Source organism: Moschus berezovskii, chromosome 7, assembly GCF_049115385.1.
Source record: "Moschus berezovskii isolate FMDL1 chromosome 7, NW_MosBer_1.0, whole genome shotgun sequence".
NCBI lineage: Eukaryota > Metazoa > Chordata > Mammalia > Artiodactyla > Moschidae > Moschus > Moschus berezovskii.
In genome coordinates, this window is record NC_142466.1 from 69,270,543 (window position 1) to 69,290,236 (window position 19,694).

At 41.0% G+C, this 19,694-nt stretch overlaps 1 protein-coding gene across 5 annotated transcripts; it reads right to left on the reverse strand.

Moving 5' to 3' along the window:
- Positions 1 to 835: 835 nt before the first annotated feature.
- Positions 836 to 19,476, reverse strand: SLC25A51 (solute carrier family 25 member 51). Of its 5 annotated transcripts, XM_055427084.2 has the most exons (4): positions 19,185 to 19,476; positions 18,241 to 18,385; positions 15,176 to 15,300; positions 836 to 4,116 (listed from the first exon to the last, which is right to left on the reverse strand). In XM_055427084.2, exon 4 carries the CDS (start codon positions 4,073 to 4,075, stop codon positions 3,182 to 3,184), a length of 894 nt encoding a protein of 297 aa, XP_055283059.1. In that variant the 5' UTR covers positions 4,076 to 4,116; positions 15,176 to 15,300; positions 18,241 to 18,385; positions 19,185 to 19,476; the 3' UTR covers positions 836 to 3,181. The 5 variants fall into 5 exon arrangements, with proteins under 5 accessions (XP_055283059.1, XP_055283060.1, XP_055283057.1 ...); XM_055427085.2 differs by lacking the exon at positions 18,241 to 18,385 and having other exon boundaries at positions 15,188 to 15,300; XM_055427082.2 differs by lacking the exon at positions 18,241 to 18,385.
- Positions 19,477 to 19,694: the final 218 nt, after the last annotated feature.

Sequence of the window (19,694 nt, forward strand, 5' to 3'; positions counted from 1 at the left end):
TCAAAGAATCAAGTCTGAGTGCTTACCCTTTCTTTAAATGTGATCACCACTGCGCCTTCATTTTGACTGCATACCCTTCACACGACAGTACTTCATCTACACTGAATAGTCTTGGTCAGTATGACTGGCTTACCGTGAAGGGCTCCAGGACCACCGCCGTCGTCTTCTTAAGGTCTGTATTGCCTTATAACTGAGTCTCATCACGTTATCAAGCTAGGGAATTTCAGGTCTCCAAAGCTGATTATATATACACAGTTCTGTTTCATTGCACAGTTCACAATATATAGCAGGTGATTATATATAATATTGACTGTTGAGACAAAAGCACCGACTATCTCCAACCACAAAAGAAACAAAGACACACTTGCCACCATGGAGAGGTTGTGTTTACTTTGTAGTGCAGTCCTGAGGGCTCATACCACTCCAAGGGTGTTAAGTATAGAATCTATAACATATTTTTGGTGGCATCAGAATGAAGTATAGGAGGCAAGACCCAAACTGCCCTGTGCTCTGAGCCATCTGCACCACATATGTAACACAAAGGCCACTTTTAAAGCTTTTCAGATAAAGTCATTCGATCATTATTTGCCTTTTCAAAATTATTACCATACTAGTTCACACTGAAGGTAAAAACAATAGTTAGAATCTCTTACTTACTAATAACACATTTTGACTTCTTTTAAATTTCAGACAAAGCTGTTGGCTACCACAAGTTCTGCTGAGTTTTCTGTCAGATTTAAGAAACTATAGGACAAGACAAAACCATCCCTGGTAATGTACTGACAGTTTGGTCTTCAAAAGCTGTAAAAAGTGACAAAGAAATCAATAAAGTGAGTTAAATTCATTAAAAAATATTTATTGTTTTTAAATGCCACATGTTTGAGATAGCAGAAACCAAAGCAGCCTTCCAATTCTCACTTCACTTCTATTTCACAAAAGTGCTTTAGAATTTAGATTCCTATCACCTACGTGGAGTGTATGGGCAAAAGGAAGCCCTGTAGAACTGAACGCCAGTAGAGTCCACCTGCAGGGCCAGGGCGTGACCGCAGGCTGACTCACCCACCATATGCTGAGCACCCAGATATGCCCGGGAGTGCGGGACACACAAGAGAACGAGAGGTTCAGGCACCACAGTGCCTTTGCCGCCCATCCCTGAAATTCAATGTTTTAAATCCTGACTCTGTTCCATAGGCCAAAAGATGCTATTCTCATTTATTTGGAGTTAAGTTCTTATTTTCTCAAATCCTTACACCTGCACCTCGGTTTCTAAAATAAACTGCCATTTCCAGCACAACATTCCCAAAGAGCCTCTGTAAAGCTGGTGAGCTTCATTACCACCTGGCAAACACTTGACAACACCCCCTGATCCTTCACAGCTGGAAGGATGATGGTCCTGTCACCTGACCAGCCATCCTGCACTGAGAGGTAAACATCTTTTTTGGACTGCCTGTCCAGAAACTGAGTAAACTACCATTTGAGGCCCTGATTTTATTTTGGTCAGCATGTGCACATATTCACATGCAATTATCCAGAATGATGAAAGGCTGGTAATAAAAGCTAGGTGCTCTGCCCCATGTCAAATGCTAGAAAGCAATCTTAACTACATAATACTTACAGATGTGGATTTTTAAAAAGCTGATAAACCATTTTTCTAGGATATCTGGTATGTTTTACTATTTATTCAAAACCAACTGAATGAACCACTTTGCTTTTTTATCTGGAAAAAAATATTTTAAAATCTGATTCCTTTGACAAGCAAATTTTTGTGTTAGGTAAGGGATAACTATGCTACCCGGCTATCACCAACTTCTAGAATTTAAAACTAATATTTCAAATATCTTTATTTAGGTCTTACTATTTAAATGGTAAAATGGTAGAACTGGGTTCCCAAAATGGAAGTTTCTATTTCCAAGAGTAAAATAAAAAAGACAGCTTAACACTGTGGGTGAAAGTTATCCTAAGTTTTCTCTCCTCCTTCTCTGGAACACTTAGAAACCAGAAAAAAAAAAAAAAATCTGAGGTCTGATTAATAGACTTCCAAAATACAATGGAAGCACTTCCGTTGTTTTTTAAAGGGAGTTTCAAGAGAATAGGATACTTGAAAATGACAAAATAATACTAAAAGGAAAAAAGAAAAAAAAACTTCAAAGTTCTTCACTAAGTTGGCAAAAACTATTCAAAGAAGTTGAGCTAAGCAGAGCTAGATCTGAAATACAATTACAGGTTTCCCCTGCATTCCCATGGAACCTTTTGTAAGCCGAAATGGCATAGAGTGAAGAAGCAATTACTTTTTGTAAAAGCAAAAATCATCTTCTTTTGGTTAGTGAAAATAGGTACTAATGCAGGTCTTATGTAAAAGCAAAGTGGCATAAAGGAAACTCTGGAAAATTGGGAGATACCTGTAATATGAAACTGAATGGGATGAAACAAAATTAACAAAATTTAAGTCTCCAGATCTTTTGGCAATGAAATAAGTGAAATATAAAAATATTTTGGAAAGGTTTAAGGTCACGTTCAGAACTACAGAGAAAACTTTCAACCCTAGAAAGCAAACCTTAGATGCTTGAGTCTACCATGTCTAGACAAATAACTCAGATGACCATCACAAGAGGTGCTTCGTTTCAAAAACAAATACAAGCAATTTATCATGAAAAGCCTACACATAATAAACTATTTTTCTTCTCTGTTCTGCTCCATTGTTCTACCATGTACATACTTAAGTTCACAAAAACTACCCTTTGCAACTCCTCCTAAGAGCAGAGAAGCAAGAAATGGAGTAACAGAAGTAAGCCTGAGAATTCATGGGACCCTAAGAGCCTTTTCTCTGGCTGGTCATGGCCACTTATGTTTCAGTACAGACTTCTGGAAAAAAGAATCACACCTTGGCTGTTTGTTTCCTTGTCAAAAGCTATCAGAGAGACAGGTAGTAACATGGCAACTAGCCTAAAGTTCTCAGATAATGATTTAAAAAATCCCACCCCTCTCAAAAAAAAAACCTTTAAATTTTCCTAATGAAACCTTTTATTCTGAATTTGTTGGGGCTTAAGGAAAATAGCTTTGCCCAGAATTCACTGTACCCTGGACTTATGACACCAATTTGTATTTGGCCCATTAGAAACAAGGCCAAATTGCATCCATCTTAGGTCTATTCAGTCGACAAATGGCACTGAACCAATTTCTTTCATATAATCTTTAACAAGAACTCATAAGTCGCATTAATTATGCCCCAAGAGATGAGGGACCGATGGTAATTCAGATGGGCACCTCGGAAAAGATTTGTCAGTTTCCTGTCCCGTTCTAGCCAGATTTTTTGGAAAACCTTGGGGAAGGACTGAAATTCCCCGCCAATCTGAGACTGCATGCGAGTTTTTACAACATTAACTGGAAAAAACAAGATTCCCAACATGGCACCCAACAGGCCTCCACAGATAAAATCATTGACCAAGTGAGCACTGTGAGTCGTTGCTGTGGGCAGGTGCTCCTTTATGGGGCCTCGAAGGCCAAAAAAAAGGACATTGCTAAATCCGTTTCGGAAGAGAACGGGCACCAAGCCTCGATAATACTCTCGAATTCCATGGCATTTCAGTGCCTTGAAAGCCTGGTAAGTGTTTGTAAATTTGTCATGATGCCTGTGGTCCTGAAGCAATGTTTGGACTCTTTCCAGTGGAGTGAAAATTGCTTCTGTTGTCCCTGCAAGGACCGCGGCCATGCTGCGGGTTGCAAACTCTGGGGTACTGATATGCTTACGGAGGAGGCAAGATAAATCCTCATACAGACCAAACATAAGTGCCAGTGTGGTTGTCTTCTGCATTAACGGGGGGAGGATTCCGCGATACAAGTTTCGAAATCCGTCCCTCCTCAACTGAAGTATCGCATCCCGGGTTTTGATTCCATACAGCTGTTGCCGAAAGAGGACCTTCTGAATGGGAAATGTGATTGCTATGTTGTTGAATGCTGCACAGCAGCCACACAGGTAATGCTTCATTTCACTAACACTTGCAATATGAGGTGCTATATCTTGCTTTGAAGATGTTAGGATTGGGGGCCTCTTTTCATGAGCTTCTGAATCCATCATGTTGCTTAAGATCTTTCTCCGTCACAAAGGACTTTTTTAACCTATAAACAACAAAATGATAATAGGTAAACCTTTATATACAGTAATAAACATATGAAAAATTTCCCTAATCCTTCCTCCAATTTTTAGACTCTATTACATTTGGCAGGGGGTGGCCTGAGGCCCTTTCAGCAGTCCAAGGGGTCCTCCCTTTTCCAGCTACATATCTGTGTGAGGCTGGATTTTCTGCATATACTTCAACCAAAACAATTTACCACAACAGATCAAATGCGGAGGTAGATGTGAGATGCCACTGACCTTTTAAGCCAGACATTAAAGAGACTTACAAAACTGTAAAACATAGTTCTCATTAATTTTTTGGAAGGGAAAATAATTATTTTTCATGAAAACGTGTTGCTTATGTTAACTGCTGTTATTCTAAAGTGAATTAATAAATCTTTTAAAATTTTGTTTTTATTTCTAAGACCATGAATATTAATCCATACAAATAAAGGCTATTTGGGGGTCTACAAAATTTTTTTAACTTTGTAAAGGGACCAAAAAATTTGAGAACCACTGGACTAGATCATATGTAATGCCTAAACTACATAATGGTACATGCTATTATCCTTCTGAAACAGATTCAAAGCGCTCTTGTAAGTAATAAAATAACAAGACACACATTCAATCATTCTGTTTGCTAACACTTACTTAGTATCTACTGTAAACTAGGTCCTCTGCTAAGTGCTAGAGATTCAAAGACAAGGAACTTGCAATCTAACAGCGGACTGTCAAGGTAGACAATCACTTCAGTGTAATACCTTCTATGATAAATATCTACTGTGGGAACACAGGTAAGGGACAGCAAGTATATACTTTGTGAAGCAGAGGCTGGGAGAACAGGGTCAAAGACAGCCTGCAGGTATATACTATACACTATTTTCACATATTTAATTCTCAAAAACTCCATAAACATTACTTTTCCAGCTTTACAAATGAAAAACCAATATCCCCTTCTTCCAAGATACAGTTAGTAACTGGTGCAGCTAGCATCTTGAAATGAAATCTGCCTCCGGAGTTCAGGTTCCTGTTGTCACACCACAGATGGCAGTGACTTTGGTAGGCTGTCCTGGGACAGACTGGCTATACCAGACCATGCTGCTGTAAAAGATCTGAAGCCTAAATACACAGGCTTAGCTCACTGAATAGAATGAAGGCAAGGTCCTACCCCTGGAATACATACGCTTTCTAAAAAAACTCAGATTATTCCTTGCCAGTCATCTACAACCTAATTAAAAACAAGCAAAGGACATGAACAGACATTTCTCCAAAGATATACAAAATGACCAACAGACATACAAAAAGATGCTCAACATCACTTATTGTCAGAGAAATGCAAATGAAGACCTCATACTCATTAGGACAGCTGCTATTTAAAAAAAAAAAAAGAACAAGTGTTTAGTGGGGATGTAAAATAGTGCAGCCACTATGGAAAACAGTATGGCAGTTCTTCAAAAAATTAAAAACAGAACTACCATATGATACCATCATCAATCCCACTTCTGTGTACACATCCGAAAGAATTCATTGCAGGGCTTCCAAGAGATTTCTGCACATTCAAGTTCACAGAACTATTCACAGAGCCAAGAGGTGAAAGCAACCCCAGTGTCTGGATATATAAACAAAACATGGTATATACGTACTATAGAATATTATGTAGCCTTAAAAAGGAAGGAAATCCTGTTACATGCTACAACATGAATCAACTGTGAGGATAAGGGAAAATAAACCAGTTATAAAAGGACAAATAACCATGTAATTTCACTTACACGAGTACCTAAAGTAGTCAAATTCATAGAGATGAAAAGTGGAATGAATGGTGGTTACCAGAGGCTGGGGGAGGTGGGAACAGAGTTAGTTCACTAATGTGTATAGTTTCAGTTCTGCAAGATGAAAAACTTCTGGAGATCTGTTTTATAACAATATAAATATACTTAATGTTACTGAATTTATACTTAAAATTGGTTAAGATGGTAAATCTTAGGATACATTTTTTCTTTAACCACATACCTAGAAAAGAATACATATAAGGGTTTCAATTATAAGTAATTACAAGAATAAAATAGGCCACAAAAACCATCTAGGTCTTTGACATATGACCAAAATAAAGCAACCCCCATTCCCAAACAAATTTATTGTTCTTTCCTCCCCATACCACACACATGCTGCTGTACACTGCTAACCATTTAGGACAAAAGATGTTAAAGAGAAATGTCATCACGTGAAGGTGGAGCAGAGTAAGGCGGAGAATCAGAAAGCCTATGTTCAGCTCACATGTGCAGGAGCCACAGACATGGGACAGAAGACACAGAACACACCTACACGACTCTAATTTTCCTTCTACAAATATAGCCTAGGGAAGAGGTACACAAAGGTACACAAAGACTCAACTACAGGACAATTGAAACAGTGCTCTTAACAGAAATAGAGTCAAAATTAACATGTGGAACAGAAAGGCACACAGTGCATAAACGACGATGCAGCCAACTGACAGGATGTCATACACGCACTAAAAGTAGAGGAGTATTTACATTTAAGGCTCAGTATATTAATTCGAATTTTTAACGGTGTTAATGAAGTGTTGGATAGCAGTGAGTCCTTTTTTTGATCAATAAAGTATCACAGAAAAAAATAAAAAATAAGGGAAAATACTTTTATTGACACGGCACAATCATGTTTTTATTAATATATTTAGATAAGAAACAGAAAAGCCAAAACTAGTTTTATATTTTCTGATTTCATAATAATGCTATATTTTCCTTTTCTGTATTTTTCAACTTGAATTAGTTGGAGACAGTGATAAATCTAAAGGTCTAATCAGGAGGACAAAAGGCCAACAGTGACAGAGGGACGTGACAAAGTTCCCAAGTAACCAAAGGCAAATTGCTGTACCTCCTTGAGGCAGCTTCCAAAAGTATAACCAGCCATGGCTATGCACCCTCACTCTGGGGCAGAAGTCAGCTGCAGAGTACAGTTGCCATGTCCCAGTAGTATGCTGGGGACACAGCGAGTTCTGAACTGTGTTCTTCTGTTTGCTTCATTCAGACTTGTATGATAACATCATCAAGATGTTATTTTCATTTACTTCTGTCAGGAATTTCTTCTTCTTTGCCTGCTTTTACACTGGTCTCTTCAGTCTACTAAGAGATTTTAATTCAACCAATTTATTCAACTCCTGTAACGTTCAGAGGTTACGGATAAAAAGGACCTTGGCCTCAGGGGAGATACGACATGCAAATGACTGGATCCCAGTGTGATAAATGCAACCACAGGAACATGTACAAGGTGTAAGGCCGCACAGAGTAAGGGGCCATTAATTAGCTGTCTGGAGGGAAAGACAGGGTGGGCTATGGCTTCTGGGCAGGGCTCTGGAAGGTGACTAGGACTCTGGTTGTACGTGAGGGTGAAGCACATTTTGGCCAAAGGCAGCACAGGCTAAGATGGAGGCCCCATATCAAAGGAGCAGCAGCATCACATTCCTTAGGAGTGTGTCTGGCTGGAGCTTACTCTGGAGGGAGATGGATGAGTGGCAGTCAATAACACAAAAGCTGGCTAGGACCTGGGTTACCAGAGACCCTCACGATGATCCCAAGACACTCTGATGCTATTATGTTGTTGTTTTTTTCCCTTTCTCATGTGAAGCCAACAGAAACAAACCATTTTCCTTAGGCATGTTATATCGAGATCTGTGTGCCCTTTTCCCAGAAGACAGAAGAAGAAACTGTAACATCTATATACTCTAGCCCAATGGCTGTTTGCAGTTGGAGCTGGCTTGCTATCACATTTCTATTAGAAAAGATAAAAATGCCCTCAGTTGAGAATTATGCCTGGAAACCACTGCAGGCCCAATGGACTGAAGCCTGCCAGGCTCCTCTGTCCATGGAATTCTCCAGGCAAGAATACTGGAGTAGGCTGCCATTTCCTTCTCCAAGGAAAGCCTGCCTTAAAGAAGGTAATAAAAGGAGTAGGAACTCTTCTCCCTGAGGTCACCTGGTCACACCTGTAAAATGAGACAGCACCAGGGCCCTAACTTTTCACTGTTCACCCCCATCACCAGAGCAGCTACACTACCCCTGGACACCAAAACACTGTGTTCATCTGAACAAACGTCACCTCTGGCAGAGGCTGGAGGACTGGGACTCACCTCGAAATGCTGCTTGGTACTGTCACGATGGGGAATAAAGGGGCAATAAAAACTGCGGTTGCTGAGGGGGCTGGCAGAGGGATGGAGCAGCAGTTTAGGATTAGCAGATGCAAGCTATTATATAGAGAATGGATAAACAAGGTCCTACCATATAGCATAGGAAACTATGTTCAATATCCTGTGATAAGCCACAACGGTAAAGAATACGAAGGAGAATGTATATAAACATATATAGATAGATAATGGAATTACTTTGCTGTAGAGTAGAAAATAACATTGTAAATCACCATGCTTCAATAAAATAAACTGAAAAACACATATTTTAAAAAGATGTATATTTCTTAAGAGAAAAATAAAAGTGTGATTAATGAAATACACATATGTCCTCTCCTCTAGGCTCACTGTCCTAGCCCAGGTCCTTTTCATCCCTGCCGAACCACCGACAAACCCTCTTTACTAGTCAGCCTGACTCTAATCACACACTGATCCCATCCCCACCAACCTCTCCATCATTTAAAAATTTGCTAACAGCAGCAGATACTCCAGTGTTTTGAATGGTCATATAGTAGTTTATCAAATGGATATATGTAATTTATTCTATCTCCTATTTATGGTCACTGTTTCTGATTTTTCCCTTTTAAACAATGCTGCAATGGGCAACTTTGTAATTACACCTGGTGAGCTCTCACAAGTGTATCTGTAGGGTAAAATCTTTAGAATGGACTTCGGGCTCAAACTGCAGTACATTTTAATTTGAAAGTTGTGCCAAATTGCCCCCAGAAACCTTACAGTGATTCACATTTCCATTAAGTGTATGGAGTTCCCAGTTACCCTACCATTTCCAACACCACGTATTAAACAGTAATTTCTGCCCAACTGATGGGTGAAAAAAAATTTGTCACTGAAATTTTTTGATCAAAATTGAGTATTTTTCATATTTATTGACCATCTGAATTTCTTTTACTGTAAAATTTCACATTATCCATTTTTCTGAAGGCATTTTGTTTATTTGTCAAAGAGTTCTTCGTATCTGAAGAAAATCAATCCTAGTTATTTTAACTAAGTTGTGGCTAATACCTTCTCCACTTTGTATCATTTTTGTGATACTGAAGTTCCCAATATGGATATGACATTTACTGATTCTGGCTTCTAGGTTTTGTGTGCTCCATAGAAGGCTTTCACTATTCTTAAAGTATAACCATGGATTATAAGTAATCCACACTTCCTTCTACAACTTCTGTGGTTTTCATTTACCACTTTAAGTTTCCAGGTAAACTTGAGTGTATTTTTGTCACATCCTTCCCCAAAATCCTGGTATTTCATAGAAGTGACTTTATAAATTTAAATAACTCACTTTCTCTAAATTGAACCTTTAAAAAAACAACAACAAATAACTGTACAAGGATGTGCTTTCTTCCTATTTACTTTTTAGAAACCTTAGCAGCATTTAAAATTTTGTTCACAGATCTTGAAATTTCTCATGACCAGGTATTTTACCTTTTCAGTCCCTATTATGAAAGTTATTTTCTTCCCATTAATTTTCTGCTCTTTGTCTGCGTATGAAACAGTTACCAGTTTCTGCGTATTAAGGTTAAAGGCGGCCAACAGCCTCTATTTCGCAGTTTTTTTGGTGGATCTGCTCGTTTCCACTACCTAAAACATCAAATAACTTTGCCTTCTCCTTTATAGTATGCATCTTTCTTATCGGATTGGCATGTACTTTCTGAACAAAATTGAACTATGGTTAACAGTAAACATCCTTACACTCTGACATTTGTGGGAATTCCAGTATGTGAAGCATGACACTGGCTTTTGGTTTGAGGAACATGAAGTTCTTATCATCTGACTGTTTATTACCCAAGTCCTAGGAGTTTCAAGTTTATGTGGGGAAACAAGTCATCACGATACAAGAATATTCACTGATCAACTGGACCATATAAAATTTGTTCCCACTTAAGTAACCTGTTTACCATCTCTCCCTGTCCATCTTTAGGACTGGGCTGCAAACATGAAGTGGAGAACGTCTTCCCAGAGCTATTACACAATTTCATCTGACAAATTACACTGTAACCCCAACACTTCACTCTGTAGTTATTCTAAGAATTAGTACATCTACAATTATAATTTAAGCCCCTGCTCCCTGCCATTTACTAGGAAATTTGTTTCCCATTAAAAATGGATTCCATTTTTCTAGCACTCAGTTCAGTCGCTCAGTCATGTTACTCCTTGCGACCCCATGGACTACAGAACGCCAGGCTTCTCTGTCCATCACCAACTCCTGGAGCCTACTCAAACTTATGTCCATCACGTCAGTGATGCCATCCAACCATCTCATCCTCTGCCGTCCCCTTCTCCTCCCGCCTTCAGTCTTTCCCAGCATCAGGGTCTTTTCCGATCAGTCGGTTCTTCGTAACAGGTGGCCAAAGTATTGGAGTTTCAGCTTCATCATCAGTCCTTCCAATGAATATTCAGGACTGATTTCCTTTAGGATCAACTGGTTGGATCTCCCTGCAGTCCAAAGGCAAGAATCTTCTCCAACACCACAGTTCAAAAGCATAAATTCTTCAGTGTTCAGCTTTCTTTACAGTCCAACTCTCACACCCATACCTGACCACTGGAAAAACCACAGCTTTGACTAGATGGACCTCTGTTGGTAAAGTAATGTCTCGGCTTTTTAATATGCTATCTAGGTTGGTCATAGCTTTTCTTCCAAGGAGCAAGCATCTTTTAATTTTATGGCTGCAGTCACCATCTGCAGTGATTTTGGAGCCCAAAAAAATAAAGGATGTCACTGTTTCCATTGTTTCCCCATCTATTTGCCATGAAGTGATGGGACCAGATGCCATGATCTTAGTTTTCTGAATGTTGAGTTTTAAGTCAACTTTTTTACTCTCCTCTTTCACTGTCATCAAGAGGCTCTTTAGTTCTTCGCTTTCCGCTATAAGGATGGTGTCATCTGCGCATCTGATGTTATTGATATTTCTCCCAGCAATCTTGATTCCAGCCTGTGCTTCATCCAGCCCGGCATTTTGCATGGTGTACTCTGCATATAAGTTAAATAAGGAGAGTGACAATATACAGCTTTTATGTACTCCTTTCCCGACTTGGAACCAGTCTGTTGTTCCATGCCCAGTTCTGTTGCTTCTTGACCTGTATACAGATTTCTCAAGAGGCACGTCAGGTGGTCTGGTATTCCCATTTCTGGAAGAATTTTCCACAGTTTGTAGTGATTTCTTTGCATAGCAAGGAGAGATAAGAAAGCCTTCCTCAGTGATCAATGCAGAGAAATAGAGGAAAACAACAGAATAGGAAAAACAAGAGATCTCTTCAAGAAAATTAGAGATTCCAAGGGAACTTTTCATGCAAAGATGGGCTCAATAAAGGACAGAAATGGTATGGACCTAACAGAAGCAGAAGATACTAAGAAGAGGTGGCAAGAATACACAGAAGAACTGTACAAAAATGATCTTCACGACCAAGATAATCACGATAACGTGATCACTGACCTAGAGCCAGACATCTTGGAATGTGAAGTCAAGTGGGCCTTAGAAAGCATCACTACGAACAAAGCTAGTGGAGGTGATGGAATTCCAGTTGAGCTATTTCAAATCTTGAAAGATGATGCTGTGAAAGTGCTGCACTCAATATGCCAGCAAATTTGGAAAACTCAGCAGTGGCCACAGGACTGGAAAAGGTCAGTCTTCATTCCAATCCCAAAGAAAGGCAATGCCAAACAATGCTCAAACTACCACACAATTGCACTCATTTCACACGCTAGTAAAGTCATGCTCAAAATTCTCCAAGCCAGGCTTCAGCAATATGTGAACCATGAACTCCCAGATGTTCAAGCGGGTTTTAGAAAAGGCAGAGGCACCAGAGATCAAATTGCCAACATCCGCTGGATCATGGAGAAAGCAAGAGAGTTCCAGAAGAGCATCTATTTCTGCTTCATTGACTATGCCAAAGCCTTTGACTGTGGATCACAATAAACTGTGGAACATTCTGAAAGAGATGGGAATCCCAGACCACCTGACCTGCCTCTTGAGAAACCTGTATGCAGGTCAGGAAGCAACAGTCAGAACTGGTCATGGAACAACAGACTGGTTCCAAATAGGAAAAGGAGTGCGTCAAGGCTGTATATTGTCACCTTGCTTATTTAATTTATATGCAGAGTACATCATGAGGAACGCTGGGCTGGAAGAAGCACAAGCTGGAATCAAGATTGCCGGGAGAAATATCAATAACCTCAGATATGCAGATGACACCACCCTTATGGCAGAAAGTGAAGAGGAACTCAAGAGCCTCTTGATGAAAGTGAAAGAGGAGAGTGAAAAGGTTGGCTTGAAGCTCAACATTCAGAAAACAAAGATCATGGCATCTGGTCCCATCACTTCATGGGAAATAGATGGAAAAACAGTGGAAACAGTGTCAGACTTTATTTTTTTGGGCTCCAAAATCACTGCAGATGCTGACTGCAGCCATGAAATTAAAAGACGCTTACTCCTTGGAAGGAAAGTTATGACCAACCTTGATAATATATTAAAAAGCTGAGACATTACTTTGCCAACAAAGGTCCGTCTAGTCAAGGCTATGGTTTTTCCTGTGGTCATGTATGGATGTGAGAGTTGGACTGTGAGGAAAGCTGATCACCGAAGAATTGATGCTTTTGAACTATGGTGTTGGAGAAGACTCTTAGTCCCTTGTACCACAAGGAGATCCAACCAGTCCATTCTAAGGGAGATCCATCCTGGGCATTCATTGGAAGGACTGATGCCGAAGCTGAAACTTCAATACTTTGGCCACCTCATGAGACGAGTTGACTCACTGGAAAAGACTCTGATGCTGGGAAAGGTTGGGGGCGGGAGGAGAAGGGGACGACAGAGAATGAGATGGCTGGATGGCATCACCGACTCTGTGGACATGAGTTTGAGTGAACTCCGGGAGTTGGTGATGGACAGGGAGGCCTGCCGTGCTGTGATTCATGGGGTCGCGGAGAGCTGGACACCACTGAGCGACTGAACTTGAACTTGCACTGATTGCTAAGGAAGGCTTTCTTATCTCTCTTTGCTATTATTTGGAACTCTGCAAATGGGTATATCTTTCCTTTTCTCTATTACCTTTCGCTTCTCTCCTTTTCTCAGCTATTTGTAAGGCCTCCTCAGACAACCACCTTTCCTTTTCGCATTTCTTTTTCTTGGGGACAGTCTTGATCACTGCCTCCTATACAATGTCATGAACCTCTGTTCATAGTTCTTCAGGCACTCTATCAGGTCTAGTTAATCTCTTGAATGTATTTGTCACTTTCACTGTATAATCATAAGGGATTTGATTCAGGTCACACCTGAATGGTCTAGTGGTTTTCCCTACTTTATTCGATTTAAGTCTGAATTTGGCAATAAGGAGTTCATGATCTGAGCCACAGTCAGCCCCTGGTCTTGTTCCTGCTGACTGTATTCAGCTTCTCCATCTTTGGCTGCAAAGAATATAATAAATCTGATTTTGATATTGACTATCTGGTGATGTCCATGTGTAGAGTCTTCTCTTGTGTTGTTGGAAGAGGGTGTTTGCTATGACCAGTGTGTTCTCTTCGCAAGACTCTGTTAGCCTTTGACCTGCTTCGTTTTGTACTCCAAGGGCAAATTTGCCTGTTACTCCAGGTAGCTCTTGACTTCCTACTTTTGCATTCCAGTCCCCTATAATGAAAAGGACAACTTTTTTGGGTGTTAGTTCTAGAAGGTCTTGTAGGTCTTCATAGAACCTTTCAACTTCAGCCTCTACAGCATTACTGGTCAGGGCATAGACTTGGATTACTGTGATACTGAATGGTTTACCTTGGAAACAAACAGAGATCATTCTGTCGTTTTTGAGACTGCATCCGAGTACTGCATTTTGGACTTTTTTGTTGACTATGATGGCTACTCCATTTCTTGTAAGGGATTCTTTTCCACAGTACTAGATATAATGGTCATATGAGTTAAGTTCACCCATTCCAGTCCATTTTAGTTCACTGATTCCTAAAATGTTGATGTTCACTCTTGCCATCTCCTGTTTGACCACTTCCAATTTGCCCTGATTCATGGACCTAACATTCCAGGTTCCTATGCAATATTTCTCTTTACAGCATCAGACTTTACTTCTATTACCCATCACATCCACAACTAGGTGTTGTTTTTGCTTTGGCCACTAATAATCAACTAATAAGGGCCTCTTAGTTTTTTCAAACATGAGAAGGGAATACACATTTATTCCTATTTTACAATCACCTCCACCCTTTTCCACCACCACTACGCTAGGAATCTATCTTGAACTCTGGTCAGTTGCTTTCAGGAAGCTACTGAGAGGATCCTATGGACCCTAGAGACAGAGCCAGTGTAACATTTAACAGGTACAGATAATTGCCTGGGTTCCTGGGTTCAAATCCTGGTTGAACTATGTATCTACTGTGTGACTTTCAGCAAGTTACTTCATGTCCCTATGGCTTAGTTTCCTTGTTTATAAAATTAAAATGCTATCTACCTCACAGGCCAGCCAAGTAATTGAATAAATACATAGGAAGCACCCAGGAAAGTAATCTATAGCACAACAGATGGCTCAACAAGGATAAAGTACTATTGTTCTTTTCTGATGTATCTGTTTGATATATACGTTAGTGCATTGCTTGACAATTTGTCACCCTTGCAATCCCACTTGGCCATAGTGAAATATTCCTTTAATGTACCACTACAGTTGGCTAATATTTTAAAATTTCACATCATTATTCATAACATACTGAGTTTCCAATTTCAGTACTACCTTCATGTAAAGTTCCGATGTCAACATTCCATTCCCTCTGTAAAAGAATTCTGTCATTTTTCCTTCTGGTGAACAATTTAAATCTTATCATAATTATCTTTTTCTTGAAAGTTAAAAGAATTCACCTGAAACACCACCTGGGCCCGGTGTTTTGGGGGATGGTAGCTTTACAAAGACCTTCTCAATTTCTTCCATTGTTACTGGTCTGTTAGGTTCACTTTCCAGAGTCAACTGTGATAACTGGATTTCCCTAGACAGAACAAAAAAAGTCTGATTTATTTAGTTTTATAAAGCACTTGTTATTTAAAAGAACACTTTTAATCTTGCGTGTCTATATTCCCTTTTTTCTTGAGCAGGGTAGCCAGTTTACCTAATTCACATTTCTTTCATCACAGCAAAAAAACAGTTCTTAAATTTACCAATTTTACTATGTTTCGGTTTTCAAAAATTTTGTTTTTCTTCTTTATCATCTTATTTCTCCTGCTCTGGGTTTATTTTCTTCTAATTTCTTGAAGGGAATTTTCTTATTTTTATGTATTCTTTGTTTCATAATTTGAGTGTTCAAGGCTATGTCTTTTGCTTTAAGAAAAACCTTTACTATTACTTTTTAAGCCATTCCATGGAGAGTTTTGGTCTAATTGGTGGTCACCTTACCATCTGTATCATCTCCTGTTCTTCAGTTCAGTGGCTTTCATTTGGGATGACATGCACCCTTTCCAGAGTCCAGGCCTGTTTAGGGTTCGTGCATCACAGCATACCTTTAATTTATGCTCAGGAAAAGAGAATGTTTCTTGTGTAGGAAAGATCCTACACAGATGAACCTTGATACCTGATAACTACCCTACCGTCTGAAAAGGTTCAATGACAAAAACACCTTGAGGCTGACCTTCATCAGTGGGAGAACAAAGTAGCAGCAAGCAGCCAAGTTCACCAAGTCCACTGCTAAGTTTTTTGACCACATTGGGACACTGGTCAAGGATGTACACAAGCCTGAAGTATCCAGGCTCCGTAACAGTCTTGCCACAGAAAGAAAATAAAACACAGACTTTTCAAAGTGGCTATCTTTCTGCCGGATCATGCTGAAATACAGACTGAGGGGGAAAGAAACTGAGATCTTAAAATGAAGCCAGAAATGTTAAAATGTCCCTGTTTTGTTCTGAACTTTTAGTCTATCCAGGAAAAATAGGATTTTCCAGCACAGATATGAGAAGCTGCAGGTCTGGTATCTAGCAGGGCTTCCGTGACCTGCTAATTGCACTGTTTCGACTTTTTTTCTGAAAAAGCACTTTTGATTAAAGCTCTATGACTTTCTCCCTCATACCAAAAGTAATTTATATAGTACTGGCATTGTGCCATGGAGCATTTGAAGACTCAATTTTTAAACCTGTTAACCTGTTTCTACTCTATGGACATGGGTTTGAGTGAACTCCGGGAGCTGGTGATGGACAGGGAGGCCTGGCGTGCTGTGATTCATGGGGTCGCAAGGAGTCGGACACGACTGAGCGACTGAACTGAACTGAACCTGTTGCTGACTGTGTTAACTCTTTCAACAGATGTCTCCCTTAATTCAGGATATGATCTGTATGTATGACAGCTGTCCTTCACACACAACTTTTGCAGGTATGCATAAACCTGACTTTGGGAGAACTGGAAAAAAAAAAAACAGAGTTTTTTAATTTGTTTAAAACAGATCTATTACATTTTGTGCTCTTAGCGAATTAAAGGTGTCAACAGCATTTTTATTTAAAGAAAATTTGTCCTATAGATGTTTGAGAAGTTTGCCAGGGCATAGAGTTTGATAATTATTAATCGATCAGTCTTCTATATCCTTTCTTCTTATCGTTTCAGCTGCCAGACATGAGTTCAAACTCTTACTAGAACTACACTTGTCAATCTAAGATTAACCAACATTTTAAAAACAACTTAGCATAGAAATACTTTATATCCATGTAATGCTTTGCTCTTCTTCAGTTTCAGGAATAACCAATGTTAAAATCAACAAAAACATCCAGATTCATGTATGTTATTATGCCATAACACAGTGAAATATGCAAATGTAAAAAAATTTCATTTTTACATACAGAACACATAACAATCTAAATTATAAAGTCACAAACTACAAGCTGTTTAACAATATACATCCTTGATAACACAAACCAAGATACTTGTACACCTGAACAACAGAAGTTTGTTCATGTTTACTCTTAAATACTGGAATGGTACTTGCATTACTTTACAAAATTTTGTAAATTAAAGTACTTCAATTAGTTTTGTCATGACTCTTTGGGTCTGTTATTAAACAAACAGAAAACTGTGGCTAACAGAAGCCAGTCATTCCTTGACTACTGTACTGAATTATTTTAAGAAATCTGAAGAACATGTGTACATTTAGGGTTTCAGATTTTTAAAAAATGAGCCTGGACTTAGGAAAAAGGAACATTATGAAATCTTTCCAGACTTCACAGATTTACAGCTTTCTCCCTCATTTCATCCTACACACCAGTGTGAACAGGTTCTCAATTCAGCAACAGAAGGCAGGCTAGTGTGCAGGATATTCTTCTGTAGCAAAATTTAAAATTTTGCATGTTTATCTAGAGTGAGAATATGACTAAATTTCTTTGCTAAACTGATCTATATATTTAAATTCTTTAACATGGATAATAATTCTTTACAATTTATTGCAAAACTTATTTGCCATAATTTTACATTTGTCTGCTACCTAAAACACTCAACCTATGTCAACATTAGGAAACAAAGTTAATTAAGCTGACTTTCATTAAACTCCAAGTGTCAATCAAACTTCTGTGGCAGAAGAAAACAGTGTAAAGTCTAAACGCTCACTGTAATTTACAGCCCACGGGATAAGGCCGAGATGTGATCCAGCACAAAGGTCTTTGTGCAAAAACTGGGGAGAAAGCAACTGTAATTCTCAGAGGATGTTGACTCCCACAAGTCAGCAGGTCTGAGTCAGCATTCAGAGCAAGATTAATCTGGGTTCTAGTCCTAGTTAGGACACTATCTTGCTACTATAAATACAAAGCAATGTCTATAATTTAAAAATTCCACTTCTTTGGGCTAACTTTAATCTACCAAAGGAGAGAGCAGATAAAGCCACGCCCTCTTAAACGTAACAGCTTGTGATCTTTCCCTGGGATGCACTCGAGGTGACTCCAGATCCAAAGCGCCTAACCTGTGCTCTGGAACCACTAGCGGGCCCAACCAGTCCTGACACCTTTTGATTTCATGGAATTCTTTCAAAACAAGGGCACTACAGAGTTTCTTTAAGGGCTTCTGTTCACTGCTTGCAGGTAGGGATTAAAACCAGATGTGTATAGCTGTAAGGGGTAAAAAAGAAAAGAGTAAATACAGCTGAGGCATCGACACGCTCCACCTAAATAAACTTAATAACTGGTACAGAGATTTTCGATTGACAACAATGCCCACCCCCACTTCCCCACCATCACCAAAAAAACCCAGCCTAGTACAACGGAGTTTCTCGCAACGCGAAGCAACATGGTGTCGCAGAACAAGCATTGTTTGGCCGGGTGACTGAACTTACCGCTCCCCTGGCGTCCATTTCCCCGCTCTGTGGTTAACGGGCAGGGGAGGGGAGTGGACGGGATCGTCCAGGCCTCTCCAGTCCCTGACATTCAACGGAACCAGACGTCCTGGAATCCCAGGCCCCGAGATGGCAGGGGCCCTTCAGCGGTCCCAGCGCCGCTCTCCCAGGACTCAGGCAAAGCCCGGCCCCTCCCCACCCAGCTCTCAGGGCTCGCCGGGAGGCACCTCCCCGCCCGGGGCGCGCCCAAATGAACGCACAGCCTCCTCTGCCGAAAAGGCTCGTCCCCGCAGCCCGACGGCGCCCTTGGCCCGAAAAAGCCCGATGGCGGGCGGCAGGGCAGGGGGCGCAGAGCCGGCCCCGGCGACTGCGGACCCCACCCGGGACGGCGCGCGCGGGAACAGCGGGGCGCACCGAGGGGAGGCAGTGCGCGCGCGCGGACGGGGGTGGGCGCCCAGCAAGCGCGCCGGAGGGCCGGGCAGACGGCCTCCTCAGAGCCTCCTCCGTGCTTCCACTCACTCCACGTGGAGGCCGCGGGAACCCCGTGGTTTCCTTTCGCCTGCCTCCCCACTCACCCATCGCCGCGGGCGCCCGGCTTCCACGCCTGGTAGCGGCCCGCCGGCAGGTTTGTGGGCCTGCCAGCCGGCGCAGGCGCAGACCTTGACCGACCCAGAGCTTTGCGCGGAGCGTGACGCGGCCGACGCCGCCGAGCCCGGTCACGTGAGGGAGACGCCGCCGCACCACCTCTCGGTAATCCCGCGGAGGGTCAGGTGATGCCGGCTAACTCCCGGCAGCGGTTCGCCGCCGCAGGCAGGTGTAGGGTCACCCATCACACCTGTCGTCAGGCTTTGGGGTTCCGCTTGCTGGCATAGCGTACCCTTGGTGTACGGTGGCCTTGCCGTGCCACAAACAGCCAACGCTTTTGCTGGTGCACAGTCTGTGGGAGGACCACTGGGAATCGACAGTTGTGGATGGCAAGCTTGCACGTGGGCCTAGGCCTTCACAGTCCCCACCTCGCTACCCTTTGTATCATTGGTTCAGTTCAGTTCAGTCGCTCAGTCGTGACCGACTCTTTGCCACCCCAT